General features: G+C 40.5%; 1 protein-coding gene across 6 annotated transcripts; it reads left to right on the top strand.

Moving 5' to 3' along the window:
- The first annotated feature begins 579 nt into the window (after positions 1 to 579).
- Positions 580 to 20,510, top strand: zmynd8 (zinc finger, MYND-type containing 8). 6 transcript variants are annotated; one of them, XM_086168962.1, is made up of 21 exons: positions 580 to 702; positions 9,120 to 9,187; positions 9,507 to 9,658; positions 12,689 to 12,832; positions 13,014 to 13,127; positions 13,564 to 13,629; positions 13,831 to 13,923; positions 14,004 to 14,091; positions 14,610 to 14,665; positions 14,751 to 14,828; positions 14,938 to 15,053; positions 15,134 to 15,633; positions 15,709 to 15,843; positions 15,997 to 16,152; positions 16,479 to 17,003; positions 17,767 to 18,282; positions 18,488 to 18,678; positions 19,081 to 19,161; positions 19,238 to 19,316; positions 19,423 to 19,662; positions 19,816 to 20,510. In XM_086168962.1, exons 1-21 carry the CDS (start codon positions 689 to 691, stop codon positions 19,989 to 19,991), a joined length of 3,588 nt encoding a protein of 1,195 aa, XP_086025088.1. In that variant the 5' UTR covers positions 580 to 688; the 3' UTR covers positions 19,992 to 20,510. The 6 variants fall into 6 exon arrangements, with proteins under 6 accessions (XP_086025088.1, XP_086025085.1, XP_086025084.1 ...); XM_086168959.1 differs by having other exon boundaries at positions 12,611 to 12,832; positions 15,733 to 15,843; XM_086168958.1 differs by having other exon boundaries at positions 12,611 to 12,832; positions 16,479 to 16,991.
- Positions 20,511 to 20,592: the final 82 nt, after the last annotated feature.

Genomic DNA, 20,592 nt, shown 5'->3' with positions numbered 1-20,592 from the left:
AACTAAGAATAGACAATAATCAGTGTTAACTATTTTATAAAGTATAAATAGGTAAGAGACAAATAAGTTGAAAGGAGGGTTGAAATATTCCATCCTTGATTTCTTTGACTTTACTATTTGTATACTTATGTAGACTACTGGTTCAGGCAAATGTTGTTTAATTTAGTGTGCTTTTTGATTAAAGGTAGCTGTTAAAGTTTATTTGTTCAAATGAACCTGAGGTTGGTTTAATTCACTACCTTTTAACTGTTTTGTCTTTTTATTGTTCCAGTGGTTGTTTAACATAAAACTGGGTACTTTTCCGAGACTGATTCCTCTGGTAGATAGAGCTTTTCGCTTGTTGTTAATACAGACACCTTCTAGTGACCCTTGACGATCAAATCAAATATTCAGTCCAGTGCAAGTTTATGAACCGCAACAGCTGTATACACGGCCTACCTATTCTTACTGGGTGCTGTGTTTCAGCCTCCCCATGCTAAACAAAAGACAAGCAGTCAGGAAATGTGCCAGCCAATCAGCAGCTGCCTTACATTTCAGCAGCAACTCTATCCAGTCTCGATGTACCTTATATGAGAGCAGTGAGCTGGACAGCTTGGAGAGCGTGGCTGTGCTCTGAACAGGGTGAGGGCTGACAGGGCTGTCCTCCATGTTTTAATAAGCATTGACATATCACACTGAGTTTTTAGGCATGCATCCACAGAGGTAAGCTATATTTTGATTGTTTCACATGTATTACTGTGTTGGTAAGGTATCAGCCACTGTATATGATCCATGCCTGAGTAATAATACAGGTTTGTCTGACAAACTGGAGGAGACTGAAGAGTATTTTGTCACCCACAGCACAGGAGCAGAGCTTTGAAGAAGAAAGCATAGCTTATTACAGCATAATAGCTTGTCTCTGATAACAGGTTGGCTCATTGCACACATTCACGCAGCAGCCACAGTGTGTGTCTACGGTCAGTCTATGCAGATAGTGTATTGACTACAACGACCTGGTTTTATTTTGTCAAGATTAAAAATCTGAGGTTTTGTGGTTCCCCTTGGCCTGAGCTGTCATGATGGAAGGCCTTCGAAGGGAGCCCACGAGGAAGAGAAGCACAGCGGGGCAAAGGGGATTCCCCACAGGATTTAACAGATGGTAAACTGACAGCACAGCAGCTTTAATTTAGGCCTTGAACTGGCATGAGAACAAGGCAGAGGGGCACTGCTGTTTGCTGTACCAGGTAAAATTGAGGAATAAGAGAAAGCCAAATTGACGTTTCCCTAATTCATCACCATTTCTCTCGTAACTCAGTTAAGTCCTGCACATTGCCCCTTTTTCCACTTCAATACAGACACACATTAAATGGCCAGATGTGGTTAACTCCTCATATGATTTAGAAATATCAAGTATCAAGAGTTTAGAGCTAAGGACAAGCTTATTTATCAGAGTGCAGGAGGAATTGCTTTTGCCTTATGGTGTGCCCTGCCTCCCAATGTTCTCTGATTCTGAGCGTCAGCCATCTTAGAGAGCTTCCCCTTTCTGTCCCTCTGCTCCAAGCACACTGGGTATTTGTATGGAAGAGAGAAGGAAAAAGGGAAGGACTTCCTCTGAAAAGGCACAGCAGTGAAATCCTGTCTCATCCAGAGAGGCTTGAGCCCGTATTTTGAACCAGGTTTTGTTGAATTGTGTTTATATGTGATGGGGTTTGTGTTGGATTTCTCTTTGCATGAGTCATGTAAAATTTTTTAATCTATTTTGAAAATGTATTCATTTTCTTCCAGTGTGTCGCTACTGCTTTATTGTACAGCATCTATCTGACTTCAAGTGGTAAATCATTGCTAATCTTTTCTTTATTGATGAATGCTTTGACAAAGAAGCGGTTTTAGACACCCCCAAAGCTATGGCCTGGCTGTAATGGCATGCTTAATGCTTGACCATGGTTCAGGGGCAGTCTGCATTGACTGCAACAGCAAATCCCCCTTCAGTGTTTTGTGAATGTTGCCTGGTAATGCGTCTAATCCTTTCATGCCACTCTAGAGTGAGGATTGGTGCAGGCACATTGAAATCTACATAACACTGTCACTGCCCGTTTATGTTGTTCATAATGTCTGATCAGTTGATCTTTAAAAAAATTAAAAAAATATATTTATTTTTTAAACATATATATGTATATAGCAGGGATGTTTTTTCTGTACTGTACAAGTACTCACACCTGTGTTGTGCCATGTCTGTATATTTTGTTAAAAGCAATATACACTTTAAATGAGATTAAATGCTCAAATTCTATCCACTTTTAGGAGGACAAATACATTCCATTACAACTCCTGGTAGATATTGATTAAGAGGGTTGAAGAGGGATCAGAGAGACAGAAAGGGAGGGGATGATACTTTACATGTAGTCTTGGAGGCCTGTGACATTTTAAGTCTCGTTTTTGAGTCGCCCATTAGAGCCCACGCTGCATATCTGCATAATAACATGCTTGGCATCAAATAAGATGCATGTGTTCTTTTTCATCAGCGTCCGCTGGGTCTGTGTGCACGCGTGTGGTACGTGCACTGATCGGTGTTTCATCAAAATGAAAGGCATTCCGCTGCATCTAAAATCTGTTAGGTAGAAGTGGAGCATGTATTGGTTTTTAGGGAAACGGGAGACTTGGTTTTGGAGCGATTTAGCCACAGTGAGGAGCAGTCCTCTCTGCATTGCAGCACTGTGGCTGAGGAGAGCGGGGAGAAGAGAGCCTGTGTGGTACATTGAGCTAAGCGCCCAATCAGGCTCCTCCGTGTGTTGTTCAAACCAATCGGCTGCCTGCAGCCGAGGTTAAAGATTGACAATTGCAAGAGAGAGCAGCGGGGAGAGAAGGCCTTCAGGGAAACCTGGACCCATCTTTTCCCTCATCCCCCAACGCCCTCAATAATTGAAAAAGATTAAAGAATAGGCTGAAGAATCTGAGTAAGGAAAAAAGGTATGCTATTGATTTCCTACATTTAAGCATGATTGTTATGGTAGTGCTGGGTGTGGGAAGGGCTGTACCATCAGGTTACAATAGGTTGTGATATGTGATCCCTCATTTCACAATATTTTTGACAGGATAGGCTGTGGTGCTGTTCCTTATTGTCTCTGTTTCCTCCCTTTGCCTTCGCCTCTTATTGGTATACTTCTGACCTGCATAGGACATGTTTGTGGTATATTGTATACTGAAACTATCCAGACAGGTTAGATGAGGAGGCCAGTAAAACCATTTCACAGCACTCCTGCCTGTCTTTGCAGATGTGCAGTGTTCCAGCTCATCATTTCAGCGATCTTTTAGTGATGGAGGAGGGGTGTGTGGGTTGGTGAACAAGCCTCTTGAAATGGAACCTGTTTGTTGTTATTTCATAAGAGTGATACTACATTTTTCACATGCAATGGGAAGATAGTGCTTCCACTCAGAAGATGGGAAATAAAGGCAGGCAGTGGTGAAGCCATCTGAGTGGTGAGGCCAGTGTATCTGCTGTTCCGTTAGAGAGAATTGAAACAAGAATTGGATCAACAACAGGGCACCTGCATACCAAGATAAATCATGTTGGATTGATGGTAGAAAAACTTGTTTCTTACATAGCAAAAAACGCAAACATTTTTTAATAGAGTAGACTTGGTGCAGTGCTCTGTGTTTGTAATAAATTAGATAGTTGACATGGTTATTTTAAAACAAAATCAAGGTCTTTAGTTGAATGTTAAGCTGTACAGACATTCACACATAGTGTACTTCTATTTATAGATCCATTGTCTATGGAAAAATAATCTACTGTTTCTCAAGAGCGCGGTCTCTTTTATTTTCAGTGCAGTTACTCAGACTCATTTACAAATGTTTTCATGGTTTTCCTACAAACCCTTCGCCCAAATGTCTCTGCTTGTATCCAGGTATGCTCTGCTCAGGCTTAAAACAGTACAATTGAACCCAGACACTGTTGCTTGCAGTGATTCCCTTGCTTACAGGTGGCTTTGGCATGCTCAAAACATATCTATCCCCACTTTCTCGTCAAAATATTCCAATTGTTGCATTGTTGGATCCTGTATAGACCTATCAAACCCATCCAGCCTCAGTCTTACTCCTCCTTTAGCAGGTCAATCGGACCTTCAAGAGATTAGTAAGATGGATATCTATTATGGTGTAGAGGAAAAGATTGGAATGCACGACTTCTTTTTTTTCTGTTTTATCATAGTTGTTAAACATAGTTGTTTGTGTTGTAAAACTTTATGCTTGTCAAAATCCAAGAATGGATCCGGCCAGAGGTGACACTGAATTATCCCTCCAAGTTAGTGCAATGTCTTTCAATGCCACTGGCGTGACTTCATCGCCACTGCGGTGGTCTACAGCTGGACTGGCAACCACCCTCTCCTATGTGCCAGTGTTGGAGTACCAGAGCCCTTGGCCACACTGTCAGGTTTTTCCAAAAAAGTTTCATTAGGACAGGTCAAGTTGAACGTTTGCAGGCCCCTAACCTGCCACAGCCTGTGCTTCTGCCCCTGACACACCACTGTACTTGGAGCAGCTCTGGAATGTACATTGAAAATGGACCAGGCTTTTAACAAGTTTAGTTGGATTGAGCCTTGCAGCGATCACACTCGGGGAGATCATCCCCCAAATTTTGCATGTTATTACTTGGAGAATATTATTTTATTGAATAAAAATCTTAAAGGGGAAATGTTTTTGCTGCTTTTCACTGACATTTGCATTGTTTGAATTATTAGAACAAATACGCTTAGGATTGGAGAGATTATGCAAAAAATCTTTAGTTTGTTATGCTTATTACTGATGTGTGAGGTACATCACTGAAGTAATGTGGAAAGAATGCCACAAACTAGTTTATCACCTGATCAATGACTACAGTGTTTGGAAGTATTTACAGGCATCAGCCGGAGGACTCAGTATTATGTGGATTCTGGAACTATAAATATATGCAGCCGTAATTTGTCGAAAATAAGTTTAAAGATCCAAAACAAGAATTTTCAAAGAGAAGCAGTGACAGCATGTTATTTATAATCTATAATGATTGGAAAGCTTTATAGTTACGTGATCAAATTTACACTTTTGACATTTTTCCTTTTTAAAATAGCCTGCTAACGCATAAAAAAACAATAACTTCATCCTGTTTTTACATACAGTGCCTTGTATGGCAGCTCTGTTTGTCTGTGCAAATGATGAATAGGTGAAGACCAGGCAATATCGCTTGAAGATGAGTTATTAGTTTGAAAAGCTTTGTCAACCCAGTTCATTTAGCATTTTAAAATACGAATCATATGGATCTACTCCCAAAGGCCAGTTTAGCTGTTCCCTCACAAATCTGCACCCATAAGCTAAGGGTGATAAGTTAGCCAGTATCCTTTATCCAGCCAACAATAATAGAGGAAATTATATAGTCTGGCTTGTTGTTTGATTTTTTTTTTCTTCCCTCTGCGTACTTGAAGCGTTAAGAATGGTGAGTATTTTTCAGGGGAAAATAAGGGACCCAAGTTGCAGCTTTCCAGACCACAGTGAATGCTTGTAAGCAACTAAAATGACCGTTCAGATTTCCACTTGTTAGTTTACTCAAATAATGCCAGTAAAAAATGTCATAACTTCATAGTTCACTGAATGTCTTATGTTAAAATTTGTTCCGAACATCAATACCAGATATTTTAATCGCACCTGGAACTGCAAAGCTGTCAATCCTGATGGATGTCCTTATTGTAATATTAATGTTGAAAATAACTTCATTTGGATTGTTTCAATTAAAATCATACTTCAGTTTGTCCCAGTTATCATTTCCACATGAAACGGATGCTAATTGCTCACCCTTGCTGTTCTTGTGGCTTTCAGGTGCATGTAGATTAACAACACTTGTTCACAGGTTTTGATCTGTGGCCTGTGCACAAGGTAAAAACTGTTGCCAGGGCAATAATGGAAGTCATAACTCTGCACCTTACCAGTCAATGTTCTTAAAATGCACAGCAACTGTGCTTGAATTTCTTGAACTGAATTTCTTCACATGAAGACGTTTCACCACTCATCCGAGAGGCAGTTCTAATGACCTCTGGGGAGCATCTGAATATAACTGACAAGGTTTTGGGCGGGTCTAGGTTAGCTTGCTGGATTGTTGTGTAAATGGTAGAGTTGGTCTGCAGAAACTAGGTGTAAGGGAGGTTGTTATGCTGTTGGAGGTCTTGTTCGTTGGACCAAAGGGGCAACTTAGTGGAATTACCTGGACTGGAATGTGAAAAGGTAAAGCTAAACAAAGGAGTGAAACCTTTTGGATCGCATGAACTGAGGCTTATGTAGACATTACCGGGGGCTGGTTCTGATGGTGGGTCTTTCCTGGTTGTTGGGAGGGTGCAGATGTAGCTGGTCCTGGTGTGCAAATATGTCTTGGTATTGATCCTAGGGTGGCGTTGTATGTTTGTGAAATGGTTTGTCTAAGGCCCCCATCTCTGTTCAGAGACATTTTTTCTGTTTTGAGAGAGATTGCTTCTTCGACTCTTGTCTTGAACCATCTGTCTTCTCTGGCCAGAATACGGACATTGCTGTTTTCAGATGAATGGCTCTTGTCCTTCAGGTGAAGGTGGACCTGCAGAGTCCTGTCCTGAAGTGGTGGCACTCCTGTGTTGAGCCATCCGTTTGTGCAGAGATTGTTAGATCTCTCCAATGTAGACATCAAAAGATACATCGTCACCCATATTTTAAAATAACAGATCATAAACAGACATTCACTAAATCACAGACTGACCATGGACTTGTATGTTTATGAAACTTGCCATATTGAAGTAATAGGAACACTGACAACATGAGTTAAATGTGTGCTTTCATTGTATAAGTATTTTCTTTACCCCACTTCCTTGCTGCTGCAACCAGATAGTATGTGGTGTTAAGTCGAGATATAAACACTCTCAGTGCACATCAGTCGTAGTGTACACTGGTGGCCCTTTGTCTAGCTAGTTGGTTTAGCCTGTTTCACTCATTGCGATAGAAGTGTAAAGTTGAAGCAGCTGCAGGCTCTGTGTGTTTTCCCAGTGTGTGTGCTCAGTCAAGCCAGAGGAGGACAGAGATGATTGTCTAGCCCATGAAGGAAGACATTTTCCCAAGAGACACAGTGAAACAGGGAATGTTGGAGGTCAAATGATATAATTTGTTGCTGCTGTCTTTTAGCTATAAACTGCATAAAAGTGCAGATGAGGACAACATAAGGGGTTCCAGCTGAGAAAACACATATAATTGACTGGCAATGATACACTGGTCTCTGCTAGTAACTATAGTAATATAAGACAATTGATAGTACTGTTTCAGCCTATTGGAAAATATACCTTTCTCGTGTCATTTTTTGCCAATTTTGTGAATTAGCCACAGCATAAACTTCTATCCCTTGCCATAGTGCACATATCTTTTTAATCATTTGCAGAATCTTCTTTTATGGCATACTGCACTACACATTCAAAATTAGTTTTCTAATAAGAAGCAACAAGGTGTCTGCCATGCAAACAATCTCTTCAAAAAGGCAGTTTTATCTATTCAAGGTTACAAAGTGATATAAAGGAGCAAAAATTGGCCAGACATATTAGTTCACCTTTATTTTCTCTTGATTTATAAATTAAAAGCTTCTGTCAAAACAAGTATCCAGAGTTCCAAGTAAAAAGTTGTTTTACTTTTCACTGAACTTGTAACTCCAGTATACAGTACATCCCCTGTTCTTGTTTTCAAGAAATGATCTCTGGGAGCTTTGCATTTCTGTATAGAGTTAGTTAGTTATAGTTAGAAAATTCAAAAATTCACACAGAACGGCCCGTAAGCAGCTGCTCACAAGCACTTGTGGGCCAGGGTGAATATGAGTTCACACCAGTTGGATGTGTACAGAGGAGTTGTCGTGTTCAGAGAGACTACAGAACAACAACAATGGGTCTGGCAATAGCAGCAATGCAGCAGTTTTATGAGGTTTAAGAAGGCGGAAGCACTCGTACCTTACACAAACAATAGCGCTATTGTTTCCAACTGTTGCGTGTTGGTCAAGAAGTGATTGTTTTTTCATAAACATTGCAAGTCCCCAATAATAATGTAGTCAATTTGCCTAAAATTCTGCCCGACACACTGATTTCAGCCATGAAGGATGAATGACAAGCACAGCATGAGTGCTGATTTACATGAATCTGATGGTCAATTGTTTTGTATTGTAAATGGTGGAAAAAATAAAAGCTGAGAGAAATGCCAGGAAAACAGAACATCGTGGAGCACGGAATGAACATGCCTTTCAGATGAATAGGATTATCTCAATCAGACTGATCTTTTGCTGGTCATTTTGAGGTACACCTGTTCCCAAATCTCGCATTGACACTGTAGGTATGGTCAAGATGCCTGACTGAAGTTCAAAGAGTTATTTCTTTGGTAGGGTATGAAATCACCACAAACAAAGTGAAAGCATGGATTCATCCAGTCATGTCAAAAAGCAGAAATCAAAGTGGATGTGAACTTGAATGTGATAATGAGGTGACTACTGAAATGGCCTAAATGGTCACCAAATCTCATTCTAGTTGAGCACCTTTGGAATGTTGTGGAATGGGGGATTTGCCTCATGGATATGTGGTTGACCGATCTGCAGCTGCAAGGTGCCATCGCAGTGGCATGGGCAAAAATCTCTGAAGAATGCTTCCAATAGCTTGCTGTACGTCCAACTCTCTATTATGTCGGAGTGCTCGATTAAAAATGGCTGCTGAGCATTCGTTGCCACAGTCTGCGGTATCTCAGGCAGCATTAAAAGGTTTCATAGGTGAACAGAACTAATTTCAAATGGAATTTTAAATTTGTAACATAAAACTTAACCTGCAGAGGATATTATCATTGTCCTTCATGAGAGTGATTTGGCAACTGATATGCTCCCGCATAAAGCTGAACTCAAAACAAATCTGGCCTTTTTGGTCGGGGATCTACGATAAAGATGATAAAGCATGATGGCTCATGAAAAGCACAGATATAAATAATAGATTAGGTATGGGTGCTCAATGATGTTCTATGCAGGGACGCAATGGAAAAATAAAAATTAGGAACAAGGCTAAGTAGTTCAAAGTCCTAGCACTAAGAATGACTGAAAATACATGGTGACCCATTGACTAATTTTCTCTTTTCTGCATCAGTGTGGCAGAGGAAGTTGGGAAAACTGAGCCTGAAGCTGAGGAAATGGAGATTTCAACAAGATCCAAAGGTGAGACAAGACTATTCAATTCATCCAACCAAAATGAAGCATACTGTATAAAATGTATGTTGTTATTTAGTGCCTGGAATACCTCAATGAATGCATAGCACATAAAGTATTCTACACAACGGTTTTGCTTGTGAATGATATTTATAGTTGTTTTTTTTTTGTATTTGTCCTGCTTTGACTTGGCCATCAATCTATTGTGTGTGTGTGTGTGTGTGTGTGTGTGTGTGTGTGTGTGTGTGTGTGTGTGTGTGTGTGTGTGTGTGTGTGTGTGTGTGTGTGTGTGTGTGTGTTTGTGTGTGATATGTCTATTTGTGTGCAGTTTCAGACATGGGATCGACAGAGCGAGCAGTCCAAAAGAGAAAGATGACAAGTCCCTCTCACTCATCCAATGGTCACTCCTCTGCTGAAACCTCCCCTTGTCCCATGAAAAAGAAAAAGAAACCAGGTGCTGTTAGCAGTAGCAAAGATCAGGTAACAATCAGCTCAGAACCATAAAGCCCTAAATATACAAACACTACCTTCCACGGTAAACAGAGAACACATGCTCACGATGGTTGATTGTCTTTTGATACCTTGTCTCACGCTCAGTCACAAGTATATGCAACTTACACTTTGATACGCACCAGCAGTAAGTAAGGGGATACCCGCTACAGCGTTGTGACAATTAATTGATATCGCAGTCCATTATGAGTTTACACTCTGCTTCATTGGATCGCTGCTTTTAGTATTATGAAGCATTATTTCAAGATACTAAGGTGCAGGGATGTTTACTAAGCAGGTCTTTAAACCAACTCTTATTCTTCCTCCAAGCTCATACTTGTATACTTACACCTAATAATGGGTGTTTGGTGAAGTCTCATGTTATCCTTTCCAGAGACATGTTGTTTAAAAAAAAATAGGATAACTGATAATCTTTACAGTGGAACCCATACTGAAACAGTGTTTATTACTGCAGCCAAAGAAATTGGGATGGATCTGGGCATTTTTGTTGGTTTGTGTGATGGTAGAAAACTTCTTAAAATGTTACTCAAGATGCAGTGAGAGCCAAGGAAAGGACCTTCATTTTTTTTTTATTTCCAAGTCTTGATTTAGGGGCCAGTTCACAATCAGGGATCATATTTTTCACATTTTCATTGATTTAACAGAAACATTAGAGTCTTTAACACTTTTCTACGGAATTCAGCTTTGTTTAAAATATTTTTGAAAGTATTGAAGTATTGGGGTATTTGATCACAGTACAATGGTATCAGGCTTGATGACAGTCTGCTCTCTGAGTCTGAGTAAATTTTCAGGTCTTTATTTATCTGATTGCAATCAACAGGGTTATGGAAAACAATGTCAGGTTAATTTACATAATACACAGCTTGCCCCCCATCAATGTTCTCTCAAATTTTCAAATGTGTGGGTCTACAGACAACCTCCCTGAGCACACTGAGGGCCACTGTGAGCAGCACACCAGTGTCACACCTTCCATATAGTCCGTATTTTTTCATGAGAAAACTCGCTTACTCCATTAGCTTAGCTGCATGTATTGCAGAGCAGAACTTTCTCTCGAAAAAGAAAAAATCTCACCTAGTTTCACCACTTGTTCTTCTATTTGCACATACTCCGACAGCCATTCCAACTTAAAAGATCCGCATTTCTTTTTTTTACCTTGGTTTGGTGAGTGGATGTATCACATTCACCGCCCGCTCGTTTCGCCGTTATAAAGGGTTAGCATGTTAGCATTAGCGTCACTTAACTCAACTACACTGTTATTATTGTTATAGCGCGTACGGGCAGAGCACGTGCACAAGTAATGTCATGCCGTGATTGGCTGCGTAGCGTAATCGCATCGTATCGTGTGATTGGCTGGACACCTGTCACTCACAGAGTTACACTGCAAAATGATACAGAAAAAAATGTTCCATATCTAAATGCATTGGCAGTGCGCTCACTGCGCTGGAACCGCGATTGCGCAGTTGAGCAGCTGATAGGGAACATTGCCTCCCCCCGCCCCCCCCATCCCTCCCCAAAATGCATTGGTCAGATCTAGTTAGTGTAATAATAACGTCTTTTTATGTGAGTGTTTGTATTTTTTTTTTTTATTTTAAATCCTGTGGGGTCTCATGTATAAACATTGCATATGAACAAAATCAGGGTCTGTTTAACAAAGGACAGTCGTAACTCCTGCACCATTATTATACTCCATATCCTCAGAGCCAGTCAAAACCATAAACAAAACCATAAATTCACAAATAACTTTTAGTTGTATTTTCCTGTCAAAAATCCATTTTTAATGATGTCAGGATGCTGCTGATTGTCGCAGTCAAGACGTGAAGAGGCTGTCTGTTATTTAGACACTGGACACCAGACACAGTGGTGACGCATGAGGTCAATGCTACGTGATGGATGCTGTCTTATTCCCACTCTTGATTATCGCATTGATTCGATCAACAGGCCCATTTTATTCATTGGATTTACGCGAGTGTCTTTCATTGACAATATGGATGTGGGCATGTTAAGGGCGGACAAGAGGTTAATTCACGTGCAACATATTTCCAGGTCAACCGTGATACAGTTTATAAAGAGAAAGTTGCCCAGAGGTGAGCGTAAGCAACACTTTATAAATCTGATTATTGTGACAGAGCATATTCATTTCTAGTTTTGTGCACGTGCACTTTTTAGTGTGGATCTGAGGCAATGTGTTATAGATGAGACCCACTGATGAATTATCTTCGCTGCCTTCCATTTTTGCATCAGCTTGTAGTTTTCTTTTCAGTGCGAATAAATGCAGTCAGTTATGTTGTATAATCAGTCGGTCACCTTTGTGCATTCCATTTCCAAACACTTCACATGCCAAGGGTACTATCTCTGTTTTTATGTTTTCAATCATTTTACCAGATACTTTGATGCTGCAATTAGAATTTACCATCTCGGAAAATCTGTTGGTGTTTATTTAAGCTCTATTTTACGTGCATGCTTTGCCTGCCTTGTGCTTTAAATGCAGTTCACAAATGCACCTTTGGTAAATCATTGCTATTATCTTACACTTGGCACTTTAGATTGACCCTCGTAAATGATTATCCACTACTGTAACTCTGAGCCTTTGCCAGTTAAATGAAGGTTGTTCACTCTTCTGCATATTGATGAAGGTTTTGATCTTTAACACAGACCAAGATCAGACAGCTCCACAAGTGGCCTGTTTTTGAAGTAATCACATGCAGTTTTGGGGTTGAATAACATTTGCTTACAAATGTGATCTTGACTCTTGAATATTATGCTGCAATCAAAGTGTAAAAGTGATTCGTGCTCTGGAGTCTGTGTTTAACTATTTACTACTGTGTGCCTTTTGTTGATGCTGTGCATGTCTGCTTGGCTTCTTTAGTCTCTGGCCTGATTTTGACCTTCCCCCAATTTGTGTTTCTTTTGCCTGCATTTCAGTCAGAACTAAGACATGGTCCCTTTTACTATGTGAAGCAGCCAGCACTCACCACAGACCCTGTTGATGTTGTACCGCAGGACGGCAGGAATGACTTCTACTGCTGGTTATGCCACCGCGAGGGCCAGGTGCTCTGCTGTGAGCTCTGCCCCAGGGTGTACCACGCCAAGTGCCTCAAACTACCAGCCGAGCCCGAGGGCGACTGGTTCTGTCCGGAGTGTGAGGTACTCACTTGGGAATATGTGTAGTGCTGCATAGGTGTTAGGAGCTGAGAATGCAAACGCTTTAATCGAACCGTCACAACCCCGGACTCAGTTTGGATAATAAATGATATTGTCTCTCATTTTGTATTGCACTACATGTACAATAAGTGTTTAAAACAATTCTCCTCTTAATGTCTTTTAGAAAATAACAGTTGCGGAGTGTATTGAGACTCAGAGCAAAGCCATGATGATGCTAACTGTAGAACAGCTGTCTTACCTACTAAAGTTTGCCCTTCAGAAGATGAAACAACCAGGTGTAAGTATTTAAGTCCTTTTGACTTTCTAGGGACTTCATGTAACACATCAGTGCCGTAGCATAGAGGCAGGAGTTTCTATTCCATACTGACGATTGTATGGAGCTTCTTCCCATTCTAACCGAACATTCAGATATGTTGCTTTACCAATGGCATGCGTTCTTTTCTGGCCAGCCTGGATTGAAAGTGCTTATGCAACCCAGCCACCTGCTTTTTTCAGATCATCGGTTGCTCCAGATAAGATCTTCAACCCCAAGTAATACCTATCCGCTTATCAGTCCAGCATGATTTGATGTTGATTTGCATGTGCCGATTTTCTCTTATCGCAGAACTAACCATCATAGTTTTGCTACAATGGGCCTCTCATGGCTGGAAACCATGAAGGTAAACATGCTAGCTGGTGGTGAGGATACAGCTGCCCCTCTGACTCTCTTTCAGGATCATCCCCGCTTGTCATCTCGCTCTCCCCATGCAGCTTCCACGCAGAGAAAGACTTTTAATTGGGTAATCAATTACACCATTAACCAGACCCCGTCATGTTTTCTTCTTTCACTGGTTCTCCCCCTTTTGTTTGAAGCGAGTTTTAGAGCTTTTAGTGGCAGCATTGTGGTAGCATGTTCTTACGCAACTCGCAGAAGGTATGGCAGAGAATGAGGCCCGAGTTTGTTTACTGTCAATCTGTTTTCTGTCTCCTCCATCTCACAGACTGAGCCTTTCCAGAAACCTGTATCTCTTGAACAGCATCCAGATTACGCTGAGTACATTTTCCACCCAATGGATCTTTGCACATTGGAGAAGGTATAAACAAATATTTCTTGGATGATATGAATGTAGAAATGCTGAATCGTTAATGCTTTGATTTTTCTTTTTGCACTCAGAACATCAAAAAGAAAATGTACGGGTGCACAGAGGCTTTTTTGGCAGATGCAAAATGGATTTTGCACAACTGCATTATATATAATGGAGGTATGTGGCGTAATCTGGCAGTTTTATACTAAACAATATGATAACCACACATTGAACATAGTTGTTAAATAATTCCACTATCAGGAACTCAGTAAACCATTTAGTATAATCCTACCATGCAAAACCTTTCTGAACAGAATCTTAAAAACAAAACATAGAAAACAAGACAAAGCGAAAAAAAAAAAAAAAAGATCCCACAATTTTTTGTATTCACTAGTAACAGTTATGACACACTCTTGACCGGTACAGCATCTGGGGACACAGGAGGTCATTGAATTTTCTATTTTTTGACTTCTTATGGGGATCTTTGATTTCTTATTTCTCCTTCACATATTTATATCGCACTTTCTATTCTGGAGTTAATATAAACATACATAGTGTGTGCAAATCAACAAATTAGAAGCTTGAACTATATAAATACTTTTCCTTATGTTGCAGTCATCACAATAATTGTTGTGTACCCACACCCCATGATATAGAATTCGTAGTTTATCTGACAGATTTCTGTTCTTTTTCAGGCAATCACAAACTCACAGCCACAGCTAAAGTTATCGTAAAAATCTGTGAGCATGAGGTAAGTATGTGGTTTACGTCATTTAGGTTTATTTTTTAAAGATTTGTTTACTTGATTGAAGTAAACAATTTAAGTTTTTTTTCAGATGAATGAGATTGAAGTTTGTCCCGAGTGTTATCTCTCTGCCTGCCAAAAGAGAGACAATTGGTTCTGTGAGCCATGTGTAAGATATACACTGTTTCTGAATAGAATTCAACCATGTGTGTGTCAATTCATTTGCACAACACTGAAGCAGAAACTTTCAGTTCAAATGTTTTACTATGTGTCTGCAGAGCAACCCGCACCCGCTGGTATGGGCTAAACTAAAAGGGTTTCCCTTCTGGCCAGCTAAAGCTCTGCGAGACAAAGATGGACAGGTGGATGCACGTTTCTTTGGTCAGCATGACAGGTATCAGTACTTTGTGTTACCATACGTCGCTTTAGCATCAAAATCAAGCTGTGCAAAACCCCTTATTCTTTTTTTCTCAGGGCTTGGGTCCCTTTGAATAACTGTTACCTCATGTCCAAAGAGATTCCATTCTCTGTGAAGAAGACCAAAAGCATCTTCAACAGTGCCATGCAAGAGATGGAGGTCTATGTGGAGAACATGAGGAAGAAGTTTGCCGTCTTCAATTATGCCCCTTTCAGGACACCTTATACTCCTGACAACAACTTCCAGATGCTGCAGGATCCAACGAATCCCTTATCCACTCCTATCAAACATGACAAACAAGAAAAGATCAAGCTGAGCTTTGATATGACTGCTTCACCCAAGATCCATCTGGCTCGGACCATGCTGTCCGGGTCTGGAGTTGGGGGGACTGTAGCAGGGCAGCGGCTCCCGCTCAGTGACATGCCTCGTTCCCCAATGAGCACCAACTCCTCTGCCCATACAGGTTCAGATGGGGAACAGGAAAATACAGACAAGTGCCAGACGAAAACACCAAACAGTCATTACACTGTGGGAGAAGAGTCCATGGACTGCACAGGTATTCCACATGCTGGCATAAGAGGATACCTTTACTCCACTTTAGTCCAATGTAACTGTTAATATCGCCACACAGCATCACCTGCCTATCCCCAACCAGGTCCAGGTGGCAGTTCCTTGGAGAGTCCCAAACCTTTCCACTCTCAAGCACCTGGAAATCCCAAGCAGGAGAAGACTCCTCCAACAGGAAGCATACTCAACCTCAATCTAGGTGATTTTTTTTTTTTCTTTCTTGCTGGTTATGTAATATATTTTATCTTGCCAAATGAATTATTCAATGCAGAATGAGAATTGGAAGTGTATGGATTATACCTTTTGTGGCCCGATATTTTTTTTAGTAACTTGTGCATGTATATTCTGTCAGATCGGAGTAAAGCAGAAATGGATCTGAAGGAACTTAGTGAAACAGTTCAGCAGAAGCAGGCAACGGCACCTGTCCTCACCTCTCCGAAACGACAAATAAAAAGCCGCTTCCAGCTGAACCTGGACAAAACTATTGAGAGTTGCAAGGCACAGCTGGGTCAGTATACTTACCACATATAAAAATTTAATGTCTACCTTTTAAAATCATATGATTTTAATGTCTCTGATAATGTCTCCAAAATATCATCTAAGGCTGATGGTTGGTGATGACTTGAACTCTATCAAAAGTGAATCTCTCTGGTTTAGTGTTGCGAAGAGCTTCTAAAAACATAATTGTTTTGATTTGACCATGTCCCATGTTTCCAATAATATTGTGCATTAATGGTAGTAAAGCATATACATTGGTCACATGATCTAAAATTCCATATAGTGTATCCCAATGACCAGGTTCATTTCTGACTCGGCCCTTCAACTGCTTTGCAGGTATCAACGAGATCTCTGTTGATGTATATAAAGGTGTGGAACACAGTGACTCAGAAGGCTCTGATAACTCAGACACTAGTGACAGTGAGTATGCTAGTGATGAGGGGCAAAAAAACAAGGATGCCCAGGACACAACACCCACTGAGGAGACTCAGACGGAACCCCCCAAAACTACTGACCAAGATTCTCCAAGCCAAGGCAAGGACTGCAAAGCTGATACGCTTGTGATGTCTGAGTCTGCAGCCTGCGATGCCAGTGCAACGCCATTAGATCCTCAAGCTAAAGAGAAAGGAGGCCCAGATTCAGAGAAAGATAGCTCGGAGAAGACCAAAGCAACTTCCACATCACCAGTTTCCAAGGAGAAGCCTAAGGGGAAAGAGGAGGCAAAGCAGGTGGTGCCAGTGGACGACTCCGACTCAGAGCGGGAACTGGTTATTGACCTTGGGGAGGAGCAGGGAGTGAAGGACAGGAGGAGAAGCAAGAAAGACAGCACTGTCAAGGAGTCTTCTACTGGTAAATCAGAAGGTTAGACTTTTATCAACTGCCAGGATTAGGAAAGATTGACCTTATTGATTTCGCAACAGAGAAATTCACTTATCACAGCAGCATTACAGCGTACACAGTTAAGTGTACAAATAGCAATAATAGAAAAAATATGCAAATAAAGGATATAGATACAAATAAACAATGACCATGTACAACATATACAATACGGTACAAAAATATGGAAAGAAATCCTTTGTGCAAGGAAGCATTATAAAAAAAAAAACAGCCTCAATCAATTTCCTGTTGTCCAATAAAAGCACAAGTTGTTATTTTGACACATATTACCTTTCGCTCAGTTGATTTTCTGTATTAATGTAACTTCTGAAAGAAACAATGTTGTACAGACAGAAAATCTGTATCCTATTGGCAAATGCCCGAAGTAGCAGTACTCAGAACTGACTAATGTTGGGTCTTTAATAATCAAACCCCATCATGCAAAATAAAAACTAGATTTTAAAAAAGACATTTTCATAGTCAGGGATGTTTATCAATAGTTTTCCTCAAGGCAGCCCAAACCAAATCACATTTACTTGGATGTTTCAGGAGAAACATGGTTCAACTTTTAGGTGTGACGGTGGTATGGACTATAGTCTGACAGATGTGTCACACTTGTCATTATTGTACAAATCACATTAAAATGACCAAAAGTTTGGAATAAAGGAGAACAGTGTCAAATGGACCCTCATTCTTATACAAAGCCACTTTGTACATCATCAACTAATGAATCTGCTTTCTCTTGAAGGTAAAGCCCTCACTCCTTCGACCCTCCCATCTTTAAACAGCACAACCCCCTCCACACCTTCTAGCGTTTCTTTGCCAGCGACTGCCATCCCTGTCACCATGGTCTCCTTCACTACTCCCTCTCCTGCAACTATCAGCCTTGCTAACATGTCCAACGCTCCAGCAACACCGCCGTCCTCCTCCTCATCCTCAGTCTCTACCACACCAGCTTTGAAGAAACAGCGCCCACTACTGCCTCGGGAGACAGTGCCAGTGGTGCAGAGAGCCGTGGTGTGGAACCCCACGAGCAAGTTCCAGACCTCCTCACAGAAGTGGCACATGCAGAAGGTGCAGCGTCAGCAGCAGAACCAGCAGCCTGCTGTGACTACAGGAGTGCAACCTTCATCTCCCAGACAAGGCCAGGCACAGGTGGTGACCCAAACACAGGCAACTGGAAACGGGTCGACATCTGTCTCCTCATCTTCAGCACAGCAGTCTTCACAAAGCACACGTTATCAGACCAGGCAAGCTGCTAAAGGTTCGTAGCGAGATTTTGGTCACAGTTTTGCAGGGATTCGTGAATAGCTTTACCCCAATGACCATGTGAATGTTCCCAGCAAAAAACAAAGAGAATGTCAGACTAAGTAATCAGTTTGTACATTATGATCTCATGCTCCTGGAAAGAAATTGAACATTTCAGCAATGATTTGTCTATATTGAGTAAAAGTGTGCTTTTATCATAGCTGTTCAACAGAAAGACAGTCCACTCAGCACATCAACATCAACTGTAACCCTGGTGTCCAATAGTCCAGTTTCTATGATAGCAGCATCAAGTTTAGGCACAGCTGCTTCATCGTCACCAGTCGCAACAGACCTGTATATCCCTACGGCCTCAGCTGAGGTTGCTGCAGATATTGCCAAGTACACAAACAAAGTTAGTATGACTTTTAGTTTTGTGTTTTTGAAAAGTGCCATCTACACTAATCAGTTATTTACTGGATACCGTCCAGTGTTGTGACTTTTGTCCCTGACTGACCATTTTCCAGCTAAATAGTGAAGATTAAAAAAAGAAGCCATTCGGAAAGATGAAAGAATTTTATAAAAATGTATCTTTATCATTCTGAACAAACAGCACAAACGAAAAACCTACGCATTTTTTTCCTTGGTAAAAAAAAAAATCAACTGTTGATTTCTTTCAACATGCCTGCCACATTCCATGGAATTTGCTTGATTTAAACGATTACTTTGTTTTAGTCTGCGCATGTAGTGATTTATCCATTAAAGTTACCTTCTAATGTTGATTTGACTTCAAATGGTTTTTTTTACCCTTTTCCAGATAATGGATGCAATTAAAGGGACAATGACAGAAATCTACAATGACCTTTCCAAAAGTACATCGGGAAATACAATAGCAGAGGTAGGTCTTCTCTCACCTCTTTTATTATAAGAGTTTCTTTGCAAGTGACTAAGATGCGTATATGTTTTTAATTTAGATAAGACGACTTAGAATTGAAATCGAAAAATTGCAGTGGTTACACCAACAAGAGTTGTCAGAAATGAAGCACAATCTGGGTGAGAACATTTTAAATCAGGAAATACAGTGCAAACAAACACCTATATCCAAAACATTTTAAGGAATTTTATTTGTTTTTGATATCCCTGTGTACATATATTATAGAACTGACTATGGCAGAGATGAGGCAAAGTCTGGAGCAAGAAAGAGAGAGGTTGGTGACTGAGGTGAAGAAACAGATGGAGGTCGAGAAGCAGCAAGCCGTGGATGAAACTAAGAAGAAACAGTGGTGTGCTAACTGTAGAAAAGAGGCCATCTTCTACTGCTGCTGGAACACCAGCTACTGTGACTACCCCTGTCAGCAAGCCCACTGGCCAGAACACATGAAGTCCTGTACACAATCAGGTAACAAGAGCCAGGATCAACATGTTATTGACAGCATATTCACAAAAAGAAAAAAAGAAAATCGCTATTTCCAAGATTTTAAGTCTTTTCCTTGCCTGCATAAACCAGCTACATAATTTTCCCAACTTAATGAAACGTTTGTTCTATTTCTAGCTACAGCCCCACAGCAAGAACCTGAGGCCGAGGCCACAGGAGACTGCCAAAACAAAGCTTTAGGGCAGTCCAATGCTGGCCCAAACACTAATCGAGACATACCAGTCCCTGCACCATCAGAAAAAGACTGTGACATGGAGAACAGCAGTGACAATGTTGCTGTCACTTTGTCATAACTGTGGTTACTATACAGTACTTGAAAGTGTCAATATATAACTATGTCTATTTCACTTGTTCAGTTAAGGTGGCTGTTAAAGAAGGTGATCCAAATTATTTTCAATTAACCACTTTTGTTTGCCTCTCAGACCAGTCTAACTGCCCCCGATTCTGGGTGTTGTTTTATTACATTCTGAATGTGGAAGCACATAGATAGTTAATGCTAGAAGGGGTACTTGAAACAAACATGTGTACTGCAAATCCATGCATGTTCTTCAGTCTTTTAAGAGCTGTCAGTATAACATTCAAGAGCATGTTTTACCATTATGAAAAAAAAAACACTTAGTGTACATGGACAACAGTTAAACTGTTAAAAATGACAATAATGTAACCTCTTTTAATGGACCACCTCACTATTAGAGGACTGTGGACAAAAATGTCTGTAAATTACTTATTTTGTATTATGTTTATTTATTTGTTATTCTAATGTTGCTTGCTGTAAACTGCGAAGAAATGACCAATACAGACATTTTAAACAAGCTGTGTCCATCGCTATACTGGTATAATTACCAATTAAGTCTGAAATCAGTATGCATATATTACATCTTATGATCTTGGTGA

This window comes from Fistularia commersonii, chromosome 21 (assembly GCF_037954325.1).
Source record: "Fistularia commersonii isolate RoL2024-O1a breed Wild chromosome 21, RoL_Fcom_v1.0, whole genome shotgun sequence".
Classification (NCBI taxonomy): domain Eukaryota; kingdom Metazoa; phylum Chordata; class Actinopteri; order Syngnathiformes; family Fistulariidae; genus Fistularia; species Fistularia commersonii.
This window is presented reverse-complemented; position numbering and strand designations above follow the sequence as displayed.

Bases quoted from the DNA above. Each gene is read 5' to 3' on its own strand.
- zmynd8 (XM_086168957.1), top strand. The intron at 9,188-9,506 runs GTGAGACAAGAC...ATTTGTGTGCAG, and splicing joins GATTTCAACAAGATCCAAAG to TTTCAGACATGGGATCGACA. The intron at 14,092-14,609 runs GTATGTGGCGTA...GTTCTTTTTCAG, and splicing joins CTGCATTATATATAATGGAG to GCAATCACAAACTCACAGCC.